The 18524-nt window shown below is 37.0% G+C and overlaps 1 protein-coding gene across 2 annotated transcripts; it reads left to right on the top strand.

Annotated features, from left to right (window-relative positions):
• The first annotated feature begins 889 nt into the window (after nucleotides 1-889).
• Nucleotides 890-17459, top strand: LOC149081508 (uncharacterized). Of its 2 annotated transcripts, XM_089238445.1 has the most exons (10): nucleotides 890-1150; nucleotides 3577-3630; nucleotides 8049-8162; nucleotides 8293-8415; nucleotides 10329-10445; nucleotides 11721-11837; nucleotides 12290-12406; nucleotides 12510-12626; nucleotides 12931-13050; nucleotides 15284-17459. In XM_089238445.1, the coding sequence occupies exons 1-10, from the start codon at nucleotides 1048-1050 to the stop codon at nucleotides 15529-15531; spliced, it is 1230 nt and encodes a 409-aa protein (XP_089094571.1). In that variant the 5' UTR covers nucleotides 890-1047; the 3' UTR covers nucleotides 15532-17459. The 2 variants fall into 2 exon arrangements, with proteins under 2 accessions (XP_089094571.1, XP_089094572.1); XM_089238446.1 differs by lacking the exon at nucleotides 3577-3630 and having other exon boundaries at nucleotides 909-1150; nucleotides 15284-15552.
• The last annotated feature ends 1065 nt before the right edge of the window (nucleotides 17460-18524 follow it).

The following is an 18524-nucleotide window of genomic DNA, read 5'->3' as shown; positions in this document are numbered from 1 at the left end:
TATCATATAGTTCGATTTATCATGTTTACCAACGACACGATGCTGGGGTATTATGCATAATCACCGGTAAAATTGATAATTTTTTAGTTAATCAAATTTACCTACGACGTTTGGGTATTATGTATAATCGCCGTTAAAAGCGATAAATTAAGGGAAATTTATGAAACTTACCAAAATGCTCGGCGAATATGTATCATAAACCGGAGAAATCGTGATTAAATAAACCATCGATGATTTTTTTTGTGATGTTTATCGAGTATAAAACGGGCTAATAATTCATGCTGGACTCTCATCGGGAGGCGATTTCCCAGTATCGAAATAGGCGCGAATGCGAATCGGGCTCCCATTAGAAAATGTCGCTCCGCAGAGAGCAGGCAGACCTTCAACACGATACTTAACGTGATATCAGAATTTAGACGTTTTGCATTTTCACTTCAATGTATGGAAGCTAGACAGACAGCCTAATTCCGAAAACATAAATACGCCAGGGCCCCTGCATATACACATACACAAAACACATTTCCTTTTCATTTAACCAATCCATTAGAAATTTCCCAGAAGAATGTGTACGAGGTGCATGTAAGTAGTATAAAACGGAATGCGTTTTTGAAGGACATCGACCTTTTTCTGTTTAAATTGACACAATTATATTGTAATATCGATAGACCTAAAAGGAGAGACTTTCATTTTTCATGTTTTTTGGCAAACCCAAAATCGTTAGTGAAAATGAAACACAATGTTTTACGGTAACTGTAAACGCTATAGAATGGCTTTCATGTCTTTTTCAGATAAAAGGGGGGGGGGAGGGAGTTCCCCCCCCCCCCCTCCTTTCTCGTCTTTATCAGAACAGACAATAAGAGACATTCTTTATCTTTGCTTGGTAGCGTTTTCTTTCGATTTAGGCAAGGAGTATCACTGTACGCGATATTGCATATCCCCGTCCGGGGTATTGCACGATATTGCTGAGACAAACATAATAAAATGCGACGCCCTTAATGCCTAACGCGTTTCAAAGTCGAATCTTTTTCGAAATATTGACAGATTGAGATGCTAGACGAGAAACAATTGGTTTTAGGATTCTTTGTATCGACTTTGGTTCTGATTTCGGCTCATCCACGTTTATCCTTACATCTCAGTTCATTGGATTCTAGTAAGTTATTTTAAATTTTTCTATAAAAAAAAAACGAAGTTACATAATAGCAACTTCTTGTAACTTTCGAATGATTGATGGAAATATTCGAAAGTTATATTATAATTAACGAAAGGTATATTCTTGATTCATCTATATCAATTCATGAATTATTGGGAGAAAAAAACCGATTCCTGGTTGTTGAATCACCACAATTTGTGACATCAGCGACACCTATTGTGTAATGTTATTGCTATGCACAAAAAGAAGAAAAGGTGGTCATTTCGAATACATTCTCTTACAGTGTAATATAACGATACTCTGCGGATCACGAAAAAATATCGTTGTAGGTAGATTATCGTTATATAGAGATGTAGCAGTTTAATATTAGATTATAGGCATTAATACAAATACAATCACAAAGGCCACAGCAGGCAAATTGCCCAACGAGGTGGCTGTAAAAACATTTCCAAACAAGACTTAAAAATATCGTTGTAGAGGGATTTGCCGCTGTATCGAGTATCGAGTCAACAAGCCAACGAGGGCAGACGCGTGGTCCAGGACCTGGCCTGGCCAAGGAGGAGGGCTCACCCGAGCCAACAAGCCAACGAGGGAAGACGCGTGGTCCAGGACCTGGCCTGGCCACGGAGGAAGGCTCACCCGAGCCAACAAGCCAACGTAAGAAGACGCGTGGTCCAGGACCTGACCTAGCCACAGCGGAGGGATCACCCGAGCCAACAAAGAAAGACGCGTGGCCCAGGACCTGCCCTGGCCACGGCGGAGGCTCACCCGAGCCAACAAGCCAACGAGGGAAGACGCGTGGTCCAGGACCTGACCTAGCCACAGCGGAGGGATCACCCGAGCCAACAAAGAAAGACGCGTGGCCCAGGACCTGCCCTGGCCACGGAGGAGGGCTCACCCGAGCCAACAAGCCAACGAAGGAAGACGCGTGGTCCAGGACCTGACCTAGTCACAGCGAAGGGCTCAAGCTCAATAAAGCTAAAAAAAACATCAGAAGAGCTCATCGGAATAAATTGTATATTGTATAATAGAAATATCTAAATCTGAATACACTTTTTTTTTTAATAATGTGTTTTTATATTCAATGTTCATGTATTTTATATTTTTATATGCATAATAAAGCATTATATGCATATAATAATAGCGACACAGCCCAGGCCCCTCATCCGGGGAAATGGCTAAAATTGACAATGGTCGATAGAGCCTGGGCGGTGCACGGAATGAAATGAAATGTATCGAGTATCATTGTAGTGAGGTTTTACTGTGTATGATTTTTCGAAGAAAAGATTAGACGCCGTCTATGAGACATCACGTGGCAAGTGCAGTGACAGAAAGAAAGAGAGTGATCTATTGTACCGCTGTGTGGTCGTGTGGGTATCGGAAAGAATTCGCACTGAATATACTTGGATTCGATCCCCGCAAGATGCGCAGAATTGGCCGATTGGTTTTCTATGGGTTATGCAACTTCGTGGCATAAATCTGAGCCTATCTTCTCATTTTGAGAGGCTTGCCATATAGAGCAACAGACCCTACAAACGGTACGGATATTCAATCATTGACTATTTGAAATACAGAGGAATCTCTACAGCTTCACGCACAATACTTGATACGCAAGTAAGACTGCTAGGTAGAGACACTTATAGAACAACTCACCCTCGAAAAAAGAAAAAAAAAAAGAAAATAGAAGTATAATGTCCAAAATGTGGTTATAGATTGGAGGTCATAAGCAGATGCAGGATCCTCAATCGGGGTGGGGGGGGGGGGGGGGGGTCACCAAAGCGTTATAAAAAGTGAACGGGGGGGGGGGTGTGAATGTCCACCTCCGCATATTCCAATAGCACAGTTTTCCATTGAACGGGAAGGGGCGCCCCCACGTTGCTATGTGGTTGTTTTAGAAGAAGGTCTATTTATCCGATTATTAAAAGATTATTTGTCGGACAATGTGATCAGAACTAATTGTTGAAACCATTGTTTTGTATTAAAACTTTGTGGTCAGTAAAGTTAATATCACTATCCTATTACTGGTTATCTTAAAGTTACATAGTCTTTCTCACATACGCATACGTAGAACTTTTTCGAGGGGGGTTTCAAATATTTTTTTCTTCTGGGAGGGGGGGTTACTTTTATTTACCGGGTTTACCCGAAAAGTAACACGATAATTTCGGTTTGGGTGGGGGGGGGGAGTTAGAACCCCCAAAACCCTCTTTTTCATACGCCAATGGACTTTTCTGAAATATCCTGCAACTTAGGTAACCTGAATTTTCTTTTAACTCACGGTGCTCAGGTTTAGGCTAATTCGAATACTCAAGATTGAAATATTTTGAAATGTTGGGAAACTCATTAAAATTTGGTCATTATAAACTTTGAAATTAATGTCCAATGGAAATTTAACATTTTTTTTTTCAATTTTCTTCATCTCTCGACAGATTATGCAACTAGCTGTCCGTCCGGATACGCCTTGAGAAATGGAAGATGTAAAAGTAATTATGCTTATAATTGTTCTCCTGGTGTGATATCGTGTGTAATCTATATCTATATATAAAGTAACATGTTCTGACTGATTGATTCATCATCACCGAGCCGAAAGCTACAAATATAAAATTTTGTCAGTTGGACTTAGGGGTCTTTAAAGTATTACGTCAGCATCGATGGAGGAAGCTTCCGATTTGTTGACTTTTGATGACAAGGGGGGAGGGGGGTTGGATGATGCTTACGTCATCAACCACCCTTTATAAAAATATGAAATATTCTTAATGGTATCCTGAACTGTGGTTTGTGGGCACCTGAACTAACAATCTCCCTACTGTGCCACGTATCATTCAGGTGATCCGTAATTATGCCGCGGATCACTCAAGTAATCTGGGAATATGCCGGTGGAAACTTGAGTGATGTAGCACGCACTGTGAGGGTCGCTTAAGTGCCTCTAAGGCAAAGTGCAAATTGAGCCACGTGCAGCGTTCGCGACACGAAGCAGGGCAGCACTCTGTTTTGCGACCAACGGAAATCAGAGGGACAGCGCAAATTGAGACACGAGATGACACTACGCTAAGCGCGTGTACGCGCGCACTCGTTGGCGCTGCGGTTGAGCCGCAGATTTTCGTGTCCCCCGCGCACGATTCTTCGTATTCGGTAGGGGTTTTTTGAAAATTAAACCGTCATTTTGATAGAGTTCGTATTCTCTTATGAAAAATGTTGTTTAATATCAACGTTATTTACATATATTATCAATTATTTCTATAATTATTTCCTGAATTATTTTCTTTCTTTCTGAGTTTTTATTAAATACTATTGTTCTTTCCAAGGTTTTGACTTTTCATTAGCTCTAAATTTTAATTCATTATAGAGTTATTTTTCGGAATTCATTTTGGGATTCATTAATTTAGGAATTCATTATGGGATTCATTAATTTAGTTATTTTCATTCATACACGGAATTTTCACTAATTTTTTGATTCCAAATTTAAAAAATTGTCATTAATTCTGAATTTTCATTAATTTTTATGCATCCATAATTTTTATTAATTTTTAGAGAAAAATCTACTTTTGTTTTTTTAATAGCCTACAAAATATTTTCCATTAAATTTCTGAATTCGGCTTTAATTCCGAATATTCATTAATTATATTTTATCGATCGATAGAGGAATAATTTTTTGTTAAATTTGAAATTTAATTATTAATTTCACTAATTCGGGTTTGATGGATTATAACCATCCATTGGAACCCCGTTTCACCAATTACGGTTTTCGGTTTTCGGTCACTAATTCTGGTGTTTCATTAATCTATTTTTCCATTAAATATGAATTTCCAGCAGTTTTGGAATTATTTATGAATTTTAAATTGTGATCAATCGTTTCATTTGTTTTAACTTTTCACAAGTTCCAAATTTTCATTCATTATGGGATTAATATCGGAAATTAATTTCGGAAAAATTCCATTAATTCGGAATATTCATTAATCCAATTTCTGTTTATTATAATATTTATTATAATATTTAAGTTTATTGTGTGATTCATTCTAAATTTTTAATTTTCTTAAATTTTATATGTTTTCATTAATTTTCATTAAAATGTTTATCCCTCCTAAATTCACCTTAATTTTTATCCATTTTCAATTTCGATTAATTAATGTAAGTAATAAGTTTTCATTAATTTCTGTACCTTTAGTTTTTTTAAGGAATAATTCATCAGAAACATCTGAATTTTCAATAGTTTTTTAATTATTCTCTAATTTTGAATTGTCATCAATCCTAATCTTTTATTATTTCTTCGTGTTCACGTTTTTATATACGGTATTTTTATGTATATTTTTCAGCGCATTCCCGCATTTTCTTTTTAGTATGTTGTCTTCATTAATGTCAACTTTAATGACCAATAATCCAGGCTCCGGGAGCCTTCCAAATGACAAGGTTCCAGTTCCCCGAAATCTTTTCCTTTCAAAAACGCTCGTGCACTGGGAACGCGTTCCAATATGCGCATCCCCTCGCTACTCGTGGGGTGTGTTCGCGACTCAATTTGCGTTTAGCCTAAAACTGTTTAGCCTAACAACTGCCACTCAAGGGATTTCTAAATGTGCCACGGATCGCTTAAGTGTTCTGGAACTGCTCCGCGGGTCACTTAAGTGATCTGTGAATGTACCACGGGCCGCCTAAATACTCTGGAATTGTGCCATGGGTCACTTAAGCTATGTGTAAATGTGCCGCTTAGTTAATTTTCACAAAATCAGGTTTGACATGGCGGACCACATCAGATAACGCCGAGGGCCACATTTAGCCCGTGGGCCATAAATTAAGTATTTGTGGCTTAAAGGGTGTGTAACAATGAATTTCTTAAAGACAAATTTTATGTTCTTATTCAATGCTATTTGAAGACTAACAGAAATTTATAATAATAGCATATATAGGTATTTTCTTTCGCAATTTTCATTTAGTTTAAAAAAAAATATTTTTTTGCAATTTAAAAAAATATTTTTTGGTCGTTGGGGGGGGGGCAGGAGACCTCCTCTGTCCCTCCCCCCCTTCATGTACAGTCTCTGATCCCACCAAATTTTTGCCAGGAGGTGGGGGCAGGGATAAAATTTTGCTTACAAGGTGGGGGTTCATAGTTTTGCTGACGGGGGGGGGGGTCTGAAAAATTGCTGACGTAATACTTGAACGGCCCCTTATTTCATGACGCAAAGACTCACTAAAAACGGGTTTTTCGAAATTCGTTCCCCAAAGGAGAGAGAAGAATACCCTCATAAGGGGATTCAATTGTAACAGAGAAATCACTTCCAGCCGAAACCACTGAATGATATTCAGTCGGAAGTTTTTTTCTAGACGTAAAAACTCACTTAGTAGGGTTTTTTTTCGAAATTCGATTCCTAAGGGGGTTAAAGGGGGTGAGTTCAAAGGTAACATCACGCTGAGCCGAAACTACTGAAGCTATATTCATGATAAGTCAGAAATTTTGTTTCATGACGTAAAGACTCACTAAAAAGAGGTTTTTCGAAATTTCTGCACCTAAGGGAGGTCGGGGGAAGGGGGGGGGGGTTCAAAGGTAACATAGACAAGTCACGCCGAGCCGAAATCGCTGGAATTCATGAAATTTGGTAAGAACAAATTAACAAAGAAGAGTTTTTTTTTTGAAATTAGACTTCTAAGACAGTCATAAAGAAGGGTCAAAGGTAACATTCATGAAATTTAGTCAGTAGTTTCACCTGTAGAAACAAATTATGTCATCGGCGACAAGGACGTATCAAGTGGGATTTAATCGATTTAATTCTGTTAAATAAGTTTGATTGTTCATTGGCTTAGGTTGTTTGTATATGTTCCAGATTTACGATTGCTGATGTTTCAAGATGATTGTATCAATTATTTTTTTAAAATTTTATATTTTGTTGCCTTCATCTGAGGTGACTGTTTCTTTGATTTTAATAAACTTTCCGGATACACCCATCTTTCGGGAACGCTTCGATGTCTCTCCCAGATGAGAAGCGGGGTGTTTCTGGTCTTCAAAGGACAAAATAGTTTCATTTCATGACGTAGACTCACTAAGAGAGGGTTTATCGAAATTCGATCACGCCGGGGAAACTATGAAATTCGGTCAGTATTTTTGTATTGTGTTGTAGAGACTTACTGAGAGGGGATTTTGCAAGACTTAACCCCGTAATGATAGAGGGGGGGGGGGGGAGATTGTTCTTAGGCCGCAATCACTGAAGGCGTAAATATGAAATTTAGTCATCATTATATTTTATGATGTAGATACCCACTAAGATGGGATTTCTGAAAATTCATCCTCCCAGGGAAGGGGATCTCGAAGGTTTCAAATGTTACATGGGGAATCATCGCCGAGTAATTTTCAGATTGTCAAATCCACGTGAGTGAAGCCGCTGGTAACCAGCTAATATTTCATATTTTTTGTTATAATTATCTTCGCTTTTGAGAAATCTATGAAAAATACCAATTGTAAAATTAATTTTCCTCGGAAATGATTGATTATCTGGGCAAGCCCAATGAGTTGTATTATCAACAATGATCTAGATCAGGGGTGGCCAACAGCTGGCCCGCGGGCCACATGTGGCTCGTGAAGTGATCTTGTGCTGCCCGCGATAAGGTAAAAGTACCGTGAAAGAATTAAATTTCAGCTCATCATTTGAACTATCGGTTCCAACAGCAGATTTCTTTATTAACAAACTGCTTAGAAACTTCTTATTTCTAGTGGCGAAATTAATTTAATAACTAACTAATTAATTCACACAATCAATAATGGAGCGGCTTATTCACCGAAGTTGCACCGCTGATGCGGCCCGCGCTACAGCTGACCATTATGTTGGTCCGCGAACAGAAAGAAGTTGGCCACCCCTGACCTAGATTCTAAAGTCACGAGCTTCTTGAGTTCTTATGTGTATTGTTATTCACGCAGAATGCGATTGCGGTGGAAAACAATTCAAGTGCAGCTTCGTCCAGATATGGCGCGGTTACGTGAAGAAATGTGATTGTGGAGAACAAATCGAAGCGAAATATGGAAAATGCGTCGGTAAGTCAGAGGGAGTATTATGAACTTTATTTAATTTGATTACCGTTACACCGAGACGCGTTTATGTGTTTTGTTTTCCGACTAGTAGACCACGCGAGAACTAAACTCTATCCTTTTATTCAATACTTAGCTGATGATCTTTGTACTATGAAACCTTGTCTGAACGGAGGGCAGTGTATCGGAGGCAAAGATAAGAGTGAGACTTACACATGCAAGTGTCTAGAAGCATATACTGGCAAGAACTGCGAGTCGAGTAAGTACCTGGCTTAATGAGGCTTTTCGGATCACGTGATATTTCCCCTTTTTTTTGAGGGACATACAAGATATCCAATATGGCGACTTCCTGTGCTGTTCATGAAAGAAACAAATCTGAATTAAAGAATCATAGAAATGAATCGTTTTTTCTTCTTTTTAATGAGAGCTAGAAATTTCGAATTTATTTTTAACTTCAAAAAATGCGTGATTAAAACTGCGGTTCATCGATGTAATTTATATGCGCCCATAATTAATTTAAAAAATCCTAAACTGTATGGATTGATGCAATTGGATAATATAAGACAATACGGAGACATTAATTCTTATTTTCTCTCTTGGGAAGATATAAATAAAAAGATGAAATATTAATGTTATTGCATGGGATATTCACCTCAAAAGTGGGTCTGGCTAATTATTTTATATTTAATTTTCTAGGCTTCGTATCTCTAAGCGAGCTCAATATTTCGAAAACGAAAGATTCAATTCAATTTTTAAAATTATTGATGTGGTGGAAAACCCCTCTAAATTTCCGCATTTCTACACTAAAATCGGCAATTTTAACATTGATCTCTATGGGGATCATCCAGTGTATGTCCCTCAGGAGTGATGCTAATTATGACGTCTATTCGAAAAGCCTCATAGATGGTGGATAATATAATTCTCTTTTTTCCACTCGCGAACTGGCATAAATTAGAGCAATAATTTGCCGATCCTCGAAAATAAAACGTAATAAGAGACAAGTTTATTTTCCTAACCTTCTGACTTGTTACATGTTTTTCCCTATAGTCATACTTGTGAGAAACTACTTTGAGCTGATACCGGTTACTATGTCTTTGTTACTGCAAAATTTCAGCAATTGTTTTCTGGTGTGCCAAAAAGGAAACTAACGGGCGATAGGATATTTTACGATTTTCATTTGTTCTATAATTATTCACAAGATGAAAAGCGATGCGTTGGTGCCCTTGCTGCCATCTATCAATAAAAAAAGAACTTTCTATTATAAACCTTAAAACTGGTTGTTAGTTTAAAACCGGTGTGCAGCATCAAATCAAACAACATAGGGTATGATATTTCTTGCACACCGGTGTATGATTCTTGCTGCATGAGGTACTTACGCACTATCCGTGCCAGAGAAATGAACAGCCAATAATAGTATCGATGATAATGTCAATTACAGTAATCCCTTTTTCCAACGCATTACCACATAGTTTGTCTCATGTCGGCAACCTGCACAGGTAATACGTTAGCGCCTATTATAAAACCGTTCACCATATGCCTCCATATTTGAAGCAGAATTTCAGCAATTGCATTTTTGGTGTGCCGAATATGAAAACAGTTGAAACTGACGGGCAAGACTTTTTTCTTAATATTTCTTACAGATGGCAGCACTGGTTCAAGTGCAATAATAATATTGCGCTTCATTATTAACCGCAAAAGAAGAACAATGATCAGACCATATGTTACCGTCAAACAAACAAAATCGAAACTATCTGTGATAATAGTGAATTAAAATTGGTTGTTCGTTTAAAAACGGTGTGCAGCATGCAAATTACCATACATAATGCGATACCATATAGTGTTAATTTTAATGCTGCGTACGAGCGTGAAAACGATTTTTTGAACCTTTTTTTACTTCCGGACCGATGAAGCAACCGAACCTAGTGTTAGATTCATGTTAGCACCAACGTAAGATATCGATATTTCATTTTTCTACTGCCATCATATTGTTTATCAGCTTTTGTTTAACGTATGAGTAATTCAGTAAATATAGTGGTCCCAATAGTTTCCGATGTGTACGATTTTAGTTCTATCATTGCCCTGTTCTGCTCTTAATTTCTCATACTTCCCTATCATCTCTTGTTCCAATTGAAATATACATAATAACTCATCATTTCGTACACTTCCAAACAGCTATCAATCCTTGCGATAAGAAGCCTTGTCTTCACGGTGGAAAATGTATCCAGGGCGAAAGTCTGAATTATACTTGCAACTGTCCTGAGACTCGTAAGGGCAAGAACTGCGAGCACTGTAAGTGGGATATTTTTAAAATTAAAAAAATTTCCTTAAAAACTCTACTAATATGATGTCATGTACGCAGGACTAAGTTTGACGGTATGCAAATATATGTTATGAGCGGAATATTTTAATAATTATATTTTTAAGGAATATTTTTTGTTCGTGTATTATTAGTTGTTCTTGTTTCAGAGTCTCGTTCGTAAGAACTTTGAAAAGTGGCAAAACTTCGTCTTTCCCTTTCAGTTTATAAGAAACCAACGGAGGCAAATTGTAATAAGTCAAAAAGCCACAGTATCGCATTTTGGCAAAATATTGTTTACAAATTTGCCATCGTGAAATTTCGAAAAAGTGATACATTTTACCATCTGAGCATAGATTTCTCCATTGATTTATTTCAACTTTCTGCCACGTATATTTGATTGTGTTTGCTATCCTATGCCAGTACTTAGAACTTCAATAGTATAGTATAGTATAGAACCGAGCACGCCCAGGCACGACCTTCAAGGGTCCCCCCCTCGCTTTGGGCCACCCCTCACCCCCTTTGTGAAGGCAAAATTTCTGCCAGTCCTGACAAACAGCGTGCGAGCATGATAAATATCATAACATCAATAAAACTCAATATAAAAAGTGATTCAAAATAAAAGAAACTTCAGTTGTTAAAAGGACGGAAAAATTTGAATCCATTCATAAATACCTGAGCTAAAATTTAAAAAAATAATAATTTAAATACAAATTTAAATATAGTTTAGAATGAAAGTATAAATTTGAAATCAGATTGAGTCGACAAAATCTCAATCTTTTTCACCATTTCATGAACTAAACAGTTTTCTTTATTTAGAATCGTTTTTTATTCAATTACAATGATTGCATGCAATTTTATCATGCGCCAAAGCAGTTTTTAATGCGTTTTTCTTAAGAATTTTGGAAAAATTAAATATTAGAGACATTTAAAATTTTTGTACTAGCATAGCATTCACAATCAAATATATGTGTTAACAATTTTAAATAAATCAATGGAAAAACTATTTCTACGTAACGAAGTTGTTTACCATGTTAAAAAGTAGGAGAACCCTTAACGAACATTTCACAAAAAGGAACAAAGAAAAACGCACTTATGAATTATAACATGGGCGAAATAAGCACCTGCATGTTTTCAGCTACATACATAACCAACATTTATTTTATTTTCATAATCACCAAATGATCTTGGAATAGAAATTTCGGTGTGTGTGTTTTGTTTGTAGAATGTTTTCCAAATAAAAATCAACTTGGTACTTTTTTTGATAGTGAATCGAGCGTGCGATCCGAATCCCTGCTTGAATGGCGGACTGTGCCACGAGGGGACTTCCAATGACTATACGTGTTATTGCCCGATGGGATACACTGGATCAACATGTGAAAAAGGTAATGCAATGCTTATGATTTATGTATAGTGACATAACCATGAGTGACACATCGAGAGGTGTGATTAGAAACACCACGGAATATAATTCAGTTTTGATACAACAGCTAAATCTGATTTATAATTAACCCTTACAGCTAATGGAGCCACGGCTTAAATTCCATGTTTACATCCGCTAAACAAAAAACGTCATTTGTGACCCTAGATGTTATTGAAAAAGTTGTTTGTCTTGTTGTTTATGAACTACCGCTCTTCTCATTTTAGTGGTAGAATTCTGGAATAGCCTGTTATGAAATATAAGTTTGTTGTGCATCGACTCATGAGTAAATAAAGCACACTTTACGTGCTCAACAATTAAATTCAGATGCATGCATGTAGTTATTGACTCCACTATTAATGAACACTGTATCAGCAACTCTTCCGTTTACATACGTTTTCATCGTTTCTATTTCAGAAGCAGATCCTTGTAGGTCCTACCCTTGTTACTACGGAAGCACTTGCAGAAGGATCAACAATCTTAAATTCAAGTGCATTTGTCCATCTAATGCAACAGGACACAGGTGTGAGGAAGGTGACATTAATTTACTGGAAATTATTAATGAAGAATTAACGAACAATTTTCCGAATTATCTTACTGAGATTTCTTGACTAAATGTGCCTACAATGTTTTGCAGAGTTTGATCCATGTATCAGCAACCCTTGTCAAAATGGCGGCTCTTGCCACAGGCAACAAGGCGTGAACTACACCTGCTCCTGTCATTCGAACAGCACTGGAGAAAATTGTGAAACAGGTAATTTCTGCAAGGTGATGGGTGTACCCTTCTCTCCACAATCTGCAGCAGGGCCCTAGGTTGTAGTCTGGTGGGCTTCAGGACTGATTTTTCACGTTCTATTTTTTGGTGAATTAATAGAAATTAATGAAACCCCCCCCCCCCCAAAAATAATATAAATCGTCTCTGCACCACAGAATAAAGCCCTGTCAGACCCACACATGGGGAGGGGGGGGTGATTATATCCATCCACAAACACGCAGAATAATGAACATTTCATTATGCCATGACATTTATCTGAATGTACTTTCTTTTCGAATTTCAGCTGTAGAACTTTGTTCGCCGAACCCTTGCAGGAACGGAGGCACCTGTATATGGGATAATAGAAAGTACATTTACACGTGCAAGTGCTCATCGGGATTTGCTGGAAAGAACTGCGAGAAAAGTGAGTTCAATGAACGATATATCAAATATATGAATGCGTCTATTTCAAAAGGGTTCTTAACGTATGGGTCACGACTCAAACTTGGTTCACAGGGGTTTCTAAGATGGATTGTTTAAATCCATTAACACAGCCAGGGGTTCTTGAGATATGAAATACCACCCAAACTTTATTCGCAGGGTTGAATCGTACAAATTCACTTAGAGTCCTGTTATAAATGCACCAACTGCGTCACTGATTTAACTCATTAGAAAAAATAAACAGTGCCGTTTGTTGCAGATGAAAAGGTTAAGAACCCCTGGTCTATTCCTTCCCGTCCAGTCATAATTCGGACCTCATTACTCGTAGAATTCTGACGATGTGGAACGATTTCGGCATTCAGAGCCGGCTTCAGTTGCCGGCAATCTATGTATTTGCAAAAAAATAACCTCTCTTTGCTAGGGATATTATTGTTCACAGAGATAATTATATATTGTCGTCATAGTCATGGGTGTTTTGGGTGCTTGAGCAACCAAACTATTTGTTAGTACAGGGGGTTCGAGCCACAGAGTAAGAATAATATTATATCTTTAATATTAATAATTTATATCTTTAGTCTATGGGCTGAGCACTCACAGTGTTCCTTCAAAAATCAGAAGCTCGTTCATGAAGGGTTCTTAACTATTTGTCGCTACAAAAACATGAATCGTAAGGGCTCTCGAGATGGGTCATATATAAATCCTTTCACACATTTTTTGGGGCCCTCTTGAGGACAAGTTTGCATGATATTATTTAAGAATGCACGGGGTTGCTGGAAATTATTTTCATAAAATGAGAAAAAAATTAAAAAAATAAGAAAAAATTAAAAAATAAGAAAAAAATTAAAAATTAGAAATAATTTAAAAAAATAAGAAATAAAAAGAAATCCATAACTGTAATGTAAAATTATTCCACAATTAATGGAAAATAATCGAAAAATAATGCAAGATTTATAACCGAAGTAATTCCAGAATCAATGAAAATCATTACCAAACCGATGTAAAATACAGTAGTTCCACACTCAACAAAAAATAATTCTAAAATTATTGAAAATTAAGTGCCGTGCTGGAAGAGAAATAATTCCAGAATTAATGAAAAGTAATTCCAAAATTTATGAAAAAAACTGAAACTTTTTGACAAAAATTACTCCAGAATTTATGAAAATCATTTTCACAATAAATGAATATCATGTCCATAATGATAATAAAAAATAAAATTCATGAAATGCAATATCTTTTAAAATTTTATGTTCTAAACAAGTAACTAAATTATTCTAAATATTTGTAATTAAATTAAATATTCTAATATATAAAAATTAACAAAAATTAAAAGTTGATAAAAATAATTGAAACTTTATGACAGAAATATTCCAGAACTAATGAAAAATAACCAAAAATTAATAAAAGAAATATTTCAAGAATTTTTTATGAAAGAGATAATTTCAGAATTAGCGAGAACGTTTAGTAGTTTTTGAGAACCTTAAGCTTCATTTGGGACCCTGTGCCCAGGCCCTGTTGACACACCTGTTGAGGGATACAGAGCGACGTCGAAATTTAAGATTTTGTTCATCAAAAATATTAAATAAGAATTTTTAAAAAAATAGTCTGGTGGGTCGTGAAATTGACAAATTTTTGGTCGCGGTTGAAAATGATTAACAACACCTATCCTTCATAACGCTCAAGCAGCGCAACACTTCTGGCGCTGTGAATAATTAGAGACAACAGAGTCGTTAGTCGTCACGAGTTCCGAGGTACAACTGTACTCTTGAATCCTCCCTTATAGCTGGGACCACACTCGTGACTAGCCTAGCTTAATACGTTTCAATGGTATGTATTCCAATACGTGTGACTGCTGCAACATTGGAAATACCGTCTAATGTTTAAGGTATTGGAAGGCTGGTCGAAGATAAAGACTTGGTGATGTCCTGGTCCATGTCAAAAGGAGCCACCTATTTTCTCGATCTTCCAATCCGCCTGTCCACACATTGGTCGATAAAGCCAACAGTAGAAATAGAGAGAGGGTACTTGAAGCAAACATTCACCAAGGAACATTGGGCTAAGCTAGGCCAGTGTGTAGCCAGCTTATGCCGCCGATAGCTTAATTGTGCAGGGAAAGGGCAATATTAGAAGCAGATATTTGCGAATGATTTGCTGGAAATGAGTGTGGGCCTTACTTAATGCCAGAAGAAACCAATGATATCGTTCCTTTCTTTCCACAGGAGATACTAGAACCTGTGCTTCGAAACCGTGCATGAACGGTGGCACCTGCAAGCAAGAAAAGACCGGCTACAAATGCGTGTGCACGAAATGGTACAGTGGCAGGCAGTGCAACGAAGACAAATGGTGCGTGGAAGGTTCTGGAAAGAAGCTTTGTCCGAAGGGCGCATGTGCGTTTGATCACGAGAACGAAGTCGGGTATTGTAAGTGGCGAGACAAAACGCAATTAGCAGGCGCATCTACCAAATAAGACTTCAATATGCGTTTTGAAGTGGCGTTATACACGTCTTTTTTTTTTGTATTTTTTTTTGTATTTGGCCAAAATTGTCTTAAGAACCTGACTGGTCAGCAAACCGTTATTACAGCGGAACCTCTCAAATACCCAAGCGTTTTTGGTAAATTTGATGAATACTGAAAAAAGTATCATTTTTTACCGTCGTTTATGTATAATACCTTATAGTGTAATTGGTGAATTCTATAAATGCGGGAAAAAAATCCAAATGAATCTAGTATATGTAATCAATATAATGATAACAAATATTACGATCGATTATGTATAGTATATCGTATAGTACGATTTATCATGTTTACCAACGACGCGACGCTTGGGTATTATGCATAATCGACGACAAAAGTGGTAAATTTATGGGAAATTTATCAAATTTACCAACGACGCTTCGACACTATGCATAATAACAGTGATAAATTTAGGGAGATTTATCATATTTACCAACGATGCTTGGTACTTGCATAATAACCGCATTTATCACATTTACCTTTACCGTAACAGACATATATAAAATTTCATATAAAATGAAAGAAATATTTCCAGAATTTTTTAAAGAAATAATTTCAGAATTAGTGGAAGAAAAACTTTTAAATCAATGGGAGGAATAATTTATCAATTTCTGATAGAAAATTATTTCACAATCAATAAAAGAATAATTATGTAATTACTGGAAAAAAAATGATTTAAAAATATATAGGGAAGGAAAATAATTTCCCAATTACCGGAATAAATAATTAAAGAATCATTTAAAGTGATTTCAGATTAGAATTAGTCTCAGAATTAATTAATTTAATCAGTTATTAATCAAAGACCTTCACGGAATTAGTTAAAGAAATGTTTCCAAACTGATCAAGATTGACAATTAATATTAAAAAAAATAGTTTCCGAATAAATGACAGTCGTTTCAATTATTATTTTTTCTCTGTTTAACTCTGTGGGGGGGGGGGGGGGGCATTGGACCCTTCTAGTAATCACTAAATTACTTGAGTTGGTGACCCGCGGTCTTCGTAAAAAGTTTCAATTTGGAGCGCCGTGTTTGAAAGGTTAAGGACCTCTGACTTAGGATCAATGCTCGGACAGAAATGAGTTCGTAAGTCGGGGTTTTGCGTGGTCATATCGGGCCCGTAATTTAGGGGGGGCGGGGGTGCCCTGGCTTTTGAAAATACACTAAAAATGGTATATATACATATATATACACATACATTGAATACATGTGCTTTGTCCCCCCCCCCAAGAAAAAGTTGAAATGACGGCCCAGGGGCCATATTTGCTATTCCTCATGTGGTATGAAACAAATGCTTAATATAGCTTGCCACATGAACTCTTACTTTTCTCTTTTGCTACGCAATTCTATTTTCCGTAGAGATACGTATTAAAAGGGAATGTAGCTGAACGTTTCTAGTTCGGATTTTATATAAAGTAGGGGGGGTGGCCCGATGACTAAAAGGGTTGTGTACAGGACCGCAACTTTGGGGGGGGGGCCGGTGGGATCTGATGTCGCTTATAAACAATCCCTACATTTCTAGCTACATTGTAGAAATTTCGCGCATCGTGATTGGCCGAAATGAGTGATGAACTATTACGTCACTCATGGTGAAATATTTGCTGGCGACGTTCTACAATAGATACATTTGATTTTTGCTTGAATCCGACATCCACCGTTGGAGTAATGGCTATAGTACGATACTCACTTACCGAAGGTTTTGGGTTTCATTCGGTTTGAAACCCATTCAATTTTTTTTTTCTATCTTTGCTATCATTTACTGATTTACTAAAAAAATGCTTCCATTTTTGTTTCTGATTTAATCAAATGCGGTTCACGTGTATCGAGAAGACAATAATTACGAGCCCAGCTATTATTTACTGATTCAATAAAAAAAATGATTTAATTTTTCGTTTTAATGAACTTTGAAATTCAGTTTCTCCCAAAACTCCGCCTCTCGTGACGTCTTGCTACCTTTTTTTTTGCTCGCAGTAACCAATCACCGGCGTGCTAATGCTTCCTGTTTACTAAGAGAGTAGGGATCACATAATTACGCGCCCCGGGTTCCGGACCACAGAAGGAACGAATATTTCACCCTTCTAAAGATTATAAGGGGATGAAAAATACATTCTTGCCCTAGCTGACCAGTGATCTAGTTGCGACCGACCGTGGTTGTGCACCCCTGTTGTAAGCGAGGTAATCTAAGCGTATTTTAAGGTAATGTATAAACTACAGAATATTCTTATTTTATTCTATCCACATGTTTTTAATAACATAGAGCAGTGTTTCCTAACCGGGGTGCCGCGAGATACTGAGATAAGTAAAAAAAAAAATTACGGTCCATTTATACGGTCTTAAAATAAATTAAATCGAATAATTACTCTCATGTGTGACAGACGTATCGGATAAGTCGCTATCTGGTGGCAGTGTCAGCAATGTGAGGTTTGATCTGAGATAGGTCTGGCTGTCCACGTACGGCCATAGTAAAGCAATTATAATGCACTTTTGCCCTTTTCAACATCATATATATATATATATATATGCGAGTAAGATTTCTCTGCAGTGGCGACAATAAAATGCAAAGCAAGAGATAGACTACTACTCAACCGTACATGCACCTCGTACACATTCCTCTATAGAATTTCTAACGAATTGGTACATTCCGGAATGTGTGTGTATGTGTTGTAAACCTAACGTGACGTTTGTTTCAATGTAATGATTGTTGTTTGTAGTGCTGCCATCTATCGAGAAATAGACTGCAAGACCTTGTTTTGTTGCCAACTCTAAGGCCTGATTTCAAGTATCTGGTCTCTAATCATCAATCACAAGTTTCAAATTAACAAAACTCTACTTATGTATTTTTACTCTGTGATTTTTGTTGTAGTAAATTGTATTCAAGGAAGGAGGGTGCCTCAAGTTTTAATGTCATTCCCAAGGGTGCCGTAAACTGTAAAAGACTGGGATAAGCTGA

Source organism: Pholcus phalangioides, unplaced genomic scaffold, assembly GCF_987345545.1.
Source record: "Pholcus phalangioides strain wild (caught in Gottingen) unplaced genomic scaffold, Ppha-v1.0 ptg000010l_1, whole genome shotgun sequence".
In the NCBI taxonomy this organism is placed as follows: domain Eukaryota; kingdom Metazoa; phylum Arthropoda; class Arachnida; order Araneae; family Pholcidae; genus Pholcus; species Pholcus phalangioides.
Note: the sequence above shows the minus strand (reverse complement) of the source record. Positions and strands in the feature narration are given on the sequence as shown.

Excerpts from the sequence above, each read along its gene's own strand:
- LOC149081508 (XM_089238445.1), top strand. The coding sequence starts at position 1,048 with ATGCTAGACGAGAAACAATTGGTTTTAGGATTCTTTGTATCGACTTTG. Across the intron at positions 3,631-8,048 it reads GAGAAATGGAAGATGTAAAA|AATGCGATTGCGGTGGAAAA; the intron begins GTAATTATGCTT and ends TTATTCACGCAG. Across the intron at positions 8,163-8,292 it reads GAAATATGGAAAATGCGTCG|CTGATGATCTTTGTACTATG; the intron begins GTAAGTCAGAGG and ends TTCAATACTTAG.